General features: G+C 37.5%; 1 protein-coding gene across 1 annotated transcript in view; it reads right to left on the bottom strand.

Moving 5' to 3' along the window:
• FRK (fyn related Src family tyrosine kinase) overlaps positions 1–9,010 on the bottom strand; it is a 68,673-nt gene extending 59,663 nt beyond the window's left edge. Inside the window, exon 1 of the mRNA XM_032215930.1 lies at positions 8,100–9,010. Coding sequence (XP_032071821.1) covers positions 8,100–8,482 — 383 coding nt within the window. The 5' untranslated portion in view covers positions 8,483–9,010. The remainder of the gene's footprint in view (positions 1–8,099) is intronic.
• Positions 9,011–11,275: the final 2,265 nt, after the last annotated feature.

Below are 11,275 nucleotides of genomic sequence, written 5' to 3' on the forward strand. Positions count from 1 at the left end.
ATAGCATTGCAATGTTCTTTTCAACATGATAGTTTTTTCCATGGGTAGAAAAACAATCATGATTGTGGTTTTTCTTTTTCCTCCAGAAAGGAAAGGAAAGGAGGCACATCTTGCTACAGAAATGGAAGTCTTATTTTTGCCTCACTAAAGTGTCCTTGCAATATATTTAATTTCTTAAGAATGCTTACTTTCATAGATACCCCTTGTCACAATATAACATCAGTTTACTTTCAAACCAACAACTCAGATGTATTTGCAAAAAAACCAAATACCCACAGTATGCATGGAGGGTGGAGGGAAGGAAGGCTAGCAAATATGTAAGAAAAGATACTAAGCTTTCTTTTTCTACTTCATCTTTGAGAAAACAAAGGAGGATTTGTTGTGAACCAGCAATCCCTACCTGGACTTGGTTATTACCGCAGTCCAGCTGGACAGCATTTGTTGTCTATAATACCAGTGGCAGAAGGTTATTATTATGTTTAGGTAAAACAATGGAAGTGGTTTATTATTTTCTCTAATACTTGTTTTGCAGTGCAGAATATTATAAAAAGAAATGAAAGATGAAAAAGCAGGATTGAAGTTTTAATTAGGGCACTTTGATACCCCAAAGTGCTAATTTATATGCATTGTTAAAATATATCTACCGCTAGAAATTTCAGGCTTTCCTTCCTTTCTGAGGACTTCCAATAGTTAGGATACTTAAAGTAAATATTACTGGTGGGATTTAAATAATATATGCATTAACTATATCCTCATTTAGGTCATTAAAAATAAGCCACATCACACAACAAAAACTTATCTCTAGATATTTTCATTAAAATCTGAAATATTAGCTGAGGGTGGGAGGGAGGGAGGGAGGGAGAGAAGTTAGTTAGTTAGTTAGTTAGTTAGTTAGTTAGTTAGTTAGTTAGTTAGTTAGTTAGTTAGTTGCTGGAAAAAGAAACAACCCATCTATTTCAGAAAGCTGAGATCATGAGGACATGATCTTGTTTTTTAATCAACTGTATTAAATTTCAGAGAATGACAATACAAAATAACAACAAAGGGGTGTTAGGAAGGAAGGGAGAAATCAAGAGGAAAGATGTTAAAAAGTGACAAAAATAGAATAAGAGGATATTTTACTATATAATTGTAGAGCTGTTTTGATTGTTATATTTGTATATTTTATATTATATTTTTGTGCTTTTGTTTTACTGTAGCAATAACAATAGCACTTAGACTTATATACCGCTTCATAGTGCTTTACAGCCCTCTCTAAGCGGTTTACAGAGTCAGCATATTGCCCCCAACAATCTGGGTCCTCATTTTACCCACTTCGGAAGAATGGAAGGCTCAGTCAACATTGAGCCTAGTGAGATTCCAATACCAAACTGCTGGCAGCTGGCAGGCAGCTGAAGTAGCCTGCAGTGCTGCATTCTAACCACTGTGCTATCACAGTTCTGTAGAATAATTGATTATATTATTATATACATATTTATATATTTACTGAAAAAATATTATATGATCTTGATGAACCAGGTTGTATAAAATAATCTTCACTGAAAAACAATTCATTCAGACACATTTTAAAAGAATTTAAAATACTTTAGAAAAATATGTCCTTTGTGTTACTTTAAATTTGTAGATAAGTAATTCTTACTTAAGAATATCCTGCTTTGTGCTTCAACTGGTTAAGTACTTTAGAAGGCAATTCTCCTTTTGACTGTACAATAAAACTTTAGTTTTATAATAAGCTGAATTAAAACTGTAAAATCATCATATTCTTTGAAAACTCTTATTAGTTATAATAATATTTCATGGTTCCAGTATGTCATTTTGAAAATTGCATATAATAAATTATTTAAGTTAGTAAAATCTTCAATCTCTGAATTGGCTAATATAGACAAAGGTCTCCAAATCCCCAATAACCTGTCACTCATTCAATCCTTGGAAAAAATGGCATTCTTCACCCTTTCTGTATTTTGGTACATGTTTCTACCTACAATAAAAACAATAGAAGTTATTACTAGGTTTCTAAGGCAGCACTGTGGAAATTGCTTTTGTCTTGATGAAATGGCTGGATACACCTGGATCCCCAGTTTACCCACATGAGATAATATGCGGAGCTAATATATAAATGCTAAACAAAGGTGAAACAATCCCTGAAAGATCATCTCTTTTTTTCAACTTTTCAAGCCTGGCCAAGGTTTGTTTTCCAGTTGCAAAATAATAAAAGATAATGGCATCAATAGCAGGATGCAAATACAGATGGTAATAGAGCTTTCTCGAGATTGGTCCTTGTCAATATACTGAATAAAGTTCACATATCCTCAGCTACTGAGGTCATCGTCCTCAGCTACTGATATATTCAACACATGGCTAATAAAGCATTTCTCTCTGTGAAATAAAGATCAGGGATACTTAGAAGGAAGTGTTCCTTTTTTGGAGAAGCTTTTTTTGTACATGCACAGATCCCTTTCACGTCGATTAAATGAATGAGAATCTGAGACCCAAGAATGAGAGAGGAAGTGTAGGAGCAAAGAACTCCTTCCACACAGAAACACTTTGAAATTACTGATTTATTGCTCAAGCCTATGCACTGATTAAACAAATGGTTTACACCTGTGCAAAACTTAGGTTCAACAGCATTCTAGACATGTTGGAACTTAGTTCTCTTGTGACAGTGTAGAGAGTCTAAGCTGATTCCCCTTTGGACTCCTTCACCTGGCCCTGCCAATCTCTCTCCTACAGGGAAAGACAGAAGATATACTGTAGTGGTAGATCCTACATAGAGTGCTCATGGATGGCAAAGTTTAATCAATTTCTTAGGCACGGCTTCTCTCTTTCCTACATTTTATATCGCACCGAGTGATTCCTCAGCCAAGTAGCTGATTCTACATAGCTCTCTTGTTAGGAACATGTATAAATAATCCACAACTTGCAATCATGCATTTAGTAACCATTCAAAGTTACAACAGCACTGAAAAAGGTGGCTTATGACTGTTTTTCACACCTTCAATGATTATACCTTCCCCATGGTCACGTGATTAAAATTCAGGTGCTTGGCAACTGGCATGTACTTATGACAGTTGCAGTATCCTGGATCATGTGGCCATCACTTGTAACCTTGCCAGCTGGCTTCCAACAAGCAAAGTCAATGGTGGAAACCAGATTGGCTTAACAATTGCATAATTTACTTTACAACTGCAGTGATTTGCTTAACTATGGCAAAAAAGGTCATAAAATGGGGTGCAACTCACTTAACAATCTTGCTTAGCAAGAGAAATGTTGGTCTCAATTGTGAGTGTAAGTTGAGAACTATCTGCAGTAATGTGGGTACTGGTCTATAATTAGAATATTAGAATATTCTTTATTGGCCAAGTATGATTAGACACACAAGGAATTTGTCTTCAGTGCATAAGCTTTCAGTGTACACACAAACAACAAAGTGGTAAGGCATAGATCATAAATCATAAGGAACAATAATAAATCATAAGATACAAACAACAAGTTATAAATCATGATACCTATAGGAGAAGATAGTAGGAAAGATGAGAAGATGAAAAGATGAGAAGGATAATAGCAATACAAGCCTGAGTAAATATCTTTACGCATAAAACACTGCTGTGGAAGTTAGTTGTTTAGCACAGTTGTTTAGCATGAGTTCTAGTGTCACCTTAGGTATGAAAATTGGCTGGTGACTTTGGGCCAGTCATTCTCTCTCAGCCCAACCCACCTCACAGGTTATTGTGGAGAAAACACAATATTTATATTACTTATAAAGTAATAAAGATGGGATAAAAATCTAATAAATAAATCTGTTTGGGCTCTTGGCAGAAATTGCCTTGCTTAAGAGAGAAACAACACTGCACATATATTATTTCATAATATTGTACAGATATTATAAGTTAAGAAAAGATACAACAGCTGTCCTTAAACAACATGATTTATTTTGTAGCTTAATCATCAACATGTCAAACAGTAGGTTTTGTTGTTTTAATTGCTGAGAACTACTAAATCTCTGGGGCATTAGAAAACATTTCTTTGGGTATGAAACTCATCCATAAATCCATCCCATCCCACATAAACCCATGTGAATTGCATGTCTTCATTAACAGCTCTGAACAGCACTCATGAAATTGTGTGATTCCCCAGGTTTGCCCCTCAAGTTTAGATAAAGACAATTAGAAAGGAACTGTGTAAATAGGACATTATGAGCTGTCTCGGCTATACAAGGGAATGAAAATCCTGATGTTAGTAAAAATATAACACAACTAGTTCTGTAGCATTTTGTGGAAAATAAGCATTTTATTGTTTAGCTGCCCTGATGTGTGAAAAGATTAAGATAGATAATAATGTAGCCTTCCCCAGCTAGGCACTTGAGGGGCATGTTGCATTACAACTCCTATAAAACCAAATTTCTTTTTTTTTTTACATTCACATTGTGCTCCTCACAATGCTCCTCACCAAAAGATGACTGAGCCTCAGATATACCTTCATGACATATTTATTATGCTGTAATTTCCTTGTCATGGATCAATTGCAATCGGTGATAAGTTTTAATGGGTGATTTCTGAGGTACATATGTCCTTGCATCAAACTCAAATCCTGATGGGTGCATGGAGACCTCCAGTCCTTTATCTAATCAAAAATAACAAAGAGGTTTGCCATTGCCTTTGCTCAGGATTTTTTTTAATCTTTCCAGTCTCACCTAAACTAAGACCCAGGAAATTATCTGGCCCAATCCTGCTTAACCTCTGAACTGAAATGAGATTAGCCTGATAAGCCCATATCTGAGAGCTGGCAGCATGCAGAAATGGTCATTATGTAAAGAGTATTACTTCTTTTCCAGGAATAAAAGGCTGTGCTAAGAATAAGAAGTCATTATAAGCATTTTTTTTCCTAATGCATTCATCTGCAGATGCTTCCATTGGCAGCAAGCATTCCTGGAACAGCCGAGCAACACACACCTGGTATGTTTCTGATAACAGCAAGAATACCTAGCAGACTACTGATATCAACAAAATTTTGTTTATGGGAGGCACAGAACAGGTGTGTTGAATTAACTTCAGCCAAGCAGTTAAGCAAGAAGACATTGTTTCCTTTGTTTTATCGAACAATAATAATTAAAACACATTTATTTCTCAATAATTTATTTTTAAAATGTACTATATTTGAACATACTTCCAAACAAATATTTTCCCAGGGAATCTTACAAAATCCTTTGCAACCAACATGTGGAGAACAAAAGAAGAACTGGAGAAGAAGAGGAGGAAGAAAAAGAGCAAGAAACATAGCGTGTATAAAAAGCAGTAAGTAATCTTTTGAACAACATTCAAAAATATGCCAAATATGCCAACCACACTATTCATTAAAAATACAATTGTAGCATAGACAAAAAGTTGGCATGAAAAACACTCAGAGATAGAATGTCTTTTCCTCAGAGAATCAATTCTCAAAGTCCATTCCAAGCAATTTCTCTAAGACAGAAATGTGTATCTCAATCTTGGCTGGCAACGTTAAGGTGTATGGACTTCAACTCCCAGAATTCTGAGATTCGACGTCTACACACCATATAGTTGCCAAGGTTCAGGAATGCTGTTCTAGAAAAGAATTCCAGAAACAGGAGAGCAACTCTGAGAAAGCTCATGCCTGGCTTTCCATGAATTATAACTTATGTAACAGAAAGACATAATAATCACATGGTGCTGAAAATCGAGGTATGTACCAATGAGCAGGATTTATGAAGTCTTAAAGCTCAGTTCTGCATTTGGCTGAGGGCTCACACACAGTATTGAAACTTGTATAATGGCAACAAATTATTTATTTCCTTCAGATTTCATTCCACCCATCTTTTTCTTTAGATGGTAACTTACACTCAAGTACTGAACAGTGTCATATGTTTGTTCCAATGAAAATAGTAGAAACTCATAACTTCTAGTAGCTGGGTTTTTTTTAACTAATTTTAACTATACTAATTTTAATCCCAATTAAATATTGGGGAGTTACTGTATATGCTGCTCAAAATTGGCAGATTGGAAAGATCTACAGATAGTTCTTGACTGCTCATGAATTTTAAAGCAAAAAGTTCATCTATTTCATATCTGTAATTCTATTAAAGAAAATTGGAAATTACTTTTCCCCTTTCTCTGTGATTTTTTCTTTCCGTTCTTATGCCATGACTTATGCCACAATGTATTATCTTTAATAATAACAAAACACATTTGTTTTTATTTTAGTGTATAAAGTTGAGTACACCGACATGCACAGCACCTAAATCCTCAAGTGCCCTTAAAATCAGAGCAGACGTGCACCAATGAATCATATCCACTTCTTAAAACTCCCTGTAGTAAAACAATTTCTTTCAGCAAATATTTCTTCATTCAATAATGAATGCAAATTGCAGTAAGGAACGGCCCTGGTTTATCTATTCATGCAAATAAAACCTCAAACTTTCTGGACTAAGGTAAACAAGGAGCAATAAAAAAAAAATAATTAAAAAATCTGCTATAAACAAGGAGCAATCAAGCTGCAATTTAGTCTCGCGGGTCTTCATTGCCAAACTAGTTTTTTAAATATTTGAATAATTAAAATAGCAATCCTAAAACTCCCGAGATCTGGAATTCTTCACTTTCTAATGGGCATAGACATTGTATTTCCAGTTCAAAAGCCATTCAGTTTCAGCTGTAGGCCTCCAAGTCACAGCTTAATAGAAAGTTGCTCTCTTCATGCCTTTGGGGGATCCCAGGGTGACAATTAACCTTTTCAAGTTATGATGGCAGAGAAAAAACCCAAAGACTTTTGCAGCCCAGAAAGCCTGTTCAATGAATGAAAAGTCCACACCTTCCAAGAGGGGTTCACTTTATTGCTATCTAGTTACCTCAATGGTTACTGTTATGTGAGGTGTGGGAGAAATTCCATTTGTCCTGTTTACTCTGTACTTCATCCCTAAAGCAGGAAAAAGTACATCTGCACACACCTATCCACACATAGTAATTCATTAAGAAACAAATAAATTCATTCTGAGAAAGGGAAACATAATATTTGTTGTAAAAAAATCCATTTGTATGGGCAACTAGTATAATACCAGTCCCAATCTCTTTTAAAAATAATGGATAAATTAGGTCAGGGGTCAAATTCAAAGTCTGGGGGCCAGATCAGGCCCATGGGCTGCTTAGATCTGGCCCGCCGGCCTCCCTGGAAACAGTGAAGGCTGGCCTGCAGTGCTTCTGCCAGCAAAAACTGGCTCCTGAGCTCTGTTTTAGGCTGACACGGCCTCCTGCAACCCTCTACCAGTGAAAACAGAGCTCGCAGCCCTCCCAAATTCCATTTTCACTGGCAGAGGTTTGCATGAAGCCCTGGCAGCCAAAAACAAAGCTCGGAGCCAGTTTTCGCTGGCAGAGTGCTCGGGCCACCACAGGTGCTCCTGACAGAAGTGATGTCATGCTGGCCACACCTACCCTGGCCCCCCAAGCTCAAACACAACCCTGATGCAGCCCTCAATGAAATCGCGTTTGACACCCCCAAATTAAGTCTGTGCAAATGTTAGGATAGACAAAAGACCCACCACAATATGTGGTTGCTTCTGGGTTCTCAAAAGGGCATTCTCCATATATTTGACCATTTCCCCAAGACTATTTTTGAGTGATTGCAATATACAGTAGTACATTATCTAGAAATCTACAGGTAGTCCTTGGCTTACAACAGTTCGCTTAGTGACAGTTCAAAGTTACAACGGCATTGAAAAAGGGACTTATGACCATTTTTCACACTTATAGGGATTCCAGCATCCCTATATTTATGTGATCAAAATTCAGACCCTTGGCAACCGACTCATGTTTATGACGGTTGCAGTATCTCGGAGTCACATGATCCCCTTTTGCAACCTTCTGACAAGCAAAGCCAATGGGGAAGCCAGATGCCCTCAACAACCATGTTATTAATTTAACAACTGAAGGGATTCACTTAAGGAATGTGGGAAGAAAAGTTGTAAAATGGGGCAAACCTCCCTTAACAATTTTCTTACTTAGCAACATAAATTTTGGGCTCAATTGTGGTTGTAAGCTGAGGACTGCCTGTATTTTCTTTAGCTCTAGCTCTACATCTGTATCAGAACTTACGGTTCAGCTTCAATACTCTGGTCGGGAGCAACATAGTTAGCTGGGATATAGCCTTGCAGTTTTTGTCCTGGTCTGGCAAGACCATTCTCCACAAGTAGGTTTGCAAGCCACCAGCCCTCCTGGGAGGTATCCAGCACTTCAAGCTTATCTCCAGGTTGAAAACTCAGATCATCCTCAGTCCGGGCTTGGTAAGGAAACAAGGCAACAAATCTGCAGCTCTGGTCTACCGTTCTGATTGGAGGTGATATTGATGGTCCTACTGGAGGGCCATTTGTATCGTCGCTTGTCACCGTCTTACCTCCTGACCTGCAGTCACAAACTTTGAAAAGCCAGAGCACGTAGGCATCCAGACTTGTACAGTTCTTCTGGCAGCAGTTCCCCATGCTGTGGCTCCTCTTACTTGCTAGTTTCAATTTCTTCAGCTTTCCCCCACCTTCTCTCCTGTCGTCCCCCGTCCCCCCGTGTTACGCATTCACAAATCCTTGAAAGCTATTTCTTTCATTATCCGTCATTTCCAAACTCATCCTTCAAGCCCTTTGAACAAGATAAAAGCCAAGGGACTTTGCTGGGATTGGGGAAGATCTTTTTACTTGGATTTTCTTTCCTCTCAATTTCTAAAAATGAAAAGTCTTCCCCAAGAGTTTCTCCCCTCGTCTTGCGGCTACTTGCTCAGGACTGAAACCTGAGCAATGAAAAGCAAATCTTCCTGTCAGGGGAATTTTTCACTTCCTCTTCTGATCATTCAGAAAGACCTGAGCCATTCTCCTGGGAGCCACCAAAAAAAAAAAAGATTAAATAAGCAAACAGAAGCAGAACAGATTTCTTTTCCAGCCAAATCTCCCTACCTTTCTTCCTCCTAATACTCTTTAGTCTCACAAAGATATACTGTGACTACTGCAGAGTGACCAAAACCGTGCCACTGTTGCTAATGAATAACCAATCAGACTGACCTTTTGTGTTAATAAGCTGAAATGTGGACAAACCTCTTTTGTATGAACTTCCTGGTTTCTCCTCTTTCTGCCTCTCTTTTATTACACAGAGAGTGGCGCATTTTCCCTTCTGTTCTGCATGCCACAAGTAAAACAACCTGCAAAATCATTGTACTGTATAAATAAATGTGTTGTTATTACCCTGTTTGGCATGAATTCTCTTTTATATGATTTCATTCAATGTTTTTGAAAACAAAATAAAAATGAATGCAAACTAATATACAGAATAAGAAAAAGAAATAAAAAAGAATGTTAAAGGTAGGAAAAATTAAAAGAAAAGAAAAAAGATACAAAGAAATAGCTTTCGATTTTCTTTGCAATAGGCGTAAGTACAGTTATAAGATTACTTCTTACTCTCTGGTTACAGCATATCCTTCTTCTTTCTATTCTAATTATCAAAATCATAAATCATATAGTATGTTCATTTTATAACAGGCTTCCAGTCAGCAATAAATGTTATTTATTGTTTTTTTTCCTGATCAAATAAGTCAGTGTAGGCATCTCAGCAAGATCCAGCTCACATTTTAACTAACCATTCCGCCATTGTGGGCAATGCCCAATTTTTCTATCCAGGTGCCAGAGGTGTTCAGCGGATCCTGAGAACCAGTAGTGAAATTTTGAGTAGTTCGGAAAACCGGTAAATACCACCTCTGACTGGCCCTGCCCCATCTATTCTCTGCCTCCCGTGTCCCAGCTGATCAGGAGGAAATGGGGATTCTGCAGTAACCTTTCCCTGGAGTGGGGTGGGAATGGAGATTTAACAGTACCCTTCCCCTGCCACATCCACCAAGCCATGTCCACCAAGCCACACTCCATGTGTGCCACATGGCACCAAGCCACGCCCACAGAACTGGTAGTAATAAAATTTGAATCGCACCACTGCCAGGTGCTTAGGGTAATCTCACTACAGTTATGTACAAAAACAAAGTTCCATGACATACTTGCAATTGTTTGTCAATCACAAAAGAAAAACCTCTCGTTTTCAATGCTATAGTAATCTTTAAAGTCCTCTGAATCAGTATATGTACTTAAAACCATAATTTTCTAACTTTTTTACAAGTCCACCAAACATGGCAAAACATGTATCTGGTTCACATTTCCAAAATAAATTTGAAGCACCTTTATATATTCTAGTCAATTTCTCTGGTAATGTGTCATATTTCATTTTATAAAAATTCTCTTTATGATGATAAATTTGTAAATTCCGTAAATTTCAGTTCTTTCTGTCACATATTTTTCCATTGTTTCATCTGTATATTTTAACCAAAATTTTAGCTCACTTTATCAGACATTCATTCGCATACTTCTGTTTCAAATTTCATTATCCCCTGCCACCAGTTCTTCTCTTGATTTTATTTTACATTCTCCTTGACAAATTTCTAGTTCATAAATAGTCAGTTGTATTTGCCAACATACGCTGGATCATGGAGAAAGCTAGGGAGTTCCAGAAAAACATCTACTTCTGCTTCATTGATTATTCTAAAGCCTTTGATTGTGTGGATCACAACACATTGTGGCAAGTTCTTAAAGAGATGGGAGTATGAGACCATCTTATTTGTCTTTTGAGAAACCTATATGTGGGTCAAGAAGCAACAATGAGAAATGGACACGGAACGACTGATTGGTTCAAAATTGGGAAAGGAGTTCGGCAAGGCTGTATACTGTCACCATGCCTATTTAACTTACAGTATATGCAGAGCACATCATGAGAAAGGCGAGGCTAGATGAATCACAAGTTGGAATTAAGATTGCCAGAAGAAATATCAGCAACCTCGGGCATGCAGATGATATCACTCTCATGGCAGAAAGTGAAGAGGAACGTAAGAGCCTCTTGATGCGGATGAAGAATAATGCAAAAGTGGGCTTGAAACTCAACATTAAGAAAACTAAGATCATGGCATCCGGCCCTCTCAATTCCTGGAAAATAGACGGGGAAGAAATGGAGGTAGTGACAGGTTTTACTTTCCTGGGTTCCAAGATCACCACAGATGGAGACTGCAGTCAAGAAATTAAAAGATGCTTGCTCCTGGGGAGGAAAGCTATGGCAAATCTAGACAGCATACTAAAAAGCAGACATCATCCTGCCAACAAAGTGTGTATAGTCAAAACTATGGTTTTCCCATTTGGCTGTGAAAGTTGGACCATAAGAAAGGCTGAGCGCCAAAAAATTGAGTCCTTTGAACTATG

This window comes from Thamnophis elegans, chromosome 4, assembly GCF_009769535.1.
Source record: "Thamnophis elegans isolate rThaEle1 chromosome 4, rThaEle1.pri, whole genome shotgun sequence".
NCBI classification, from domain to species: domain Eukaryota; kingdom Metazoa; phylum Chordata; class Lepidosauria; order Squamata; family Colubridae; genus Thamnophis; species Thamnophis elegans.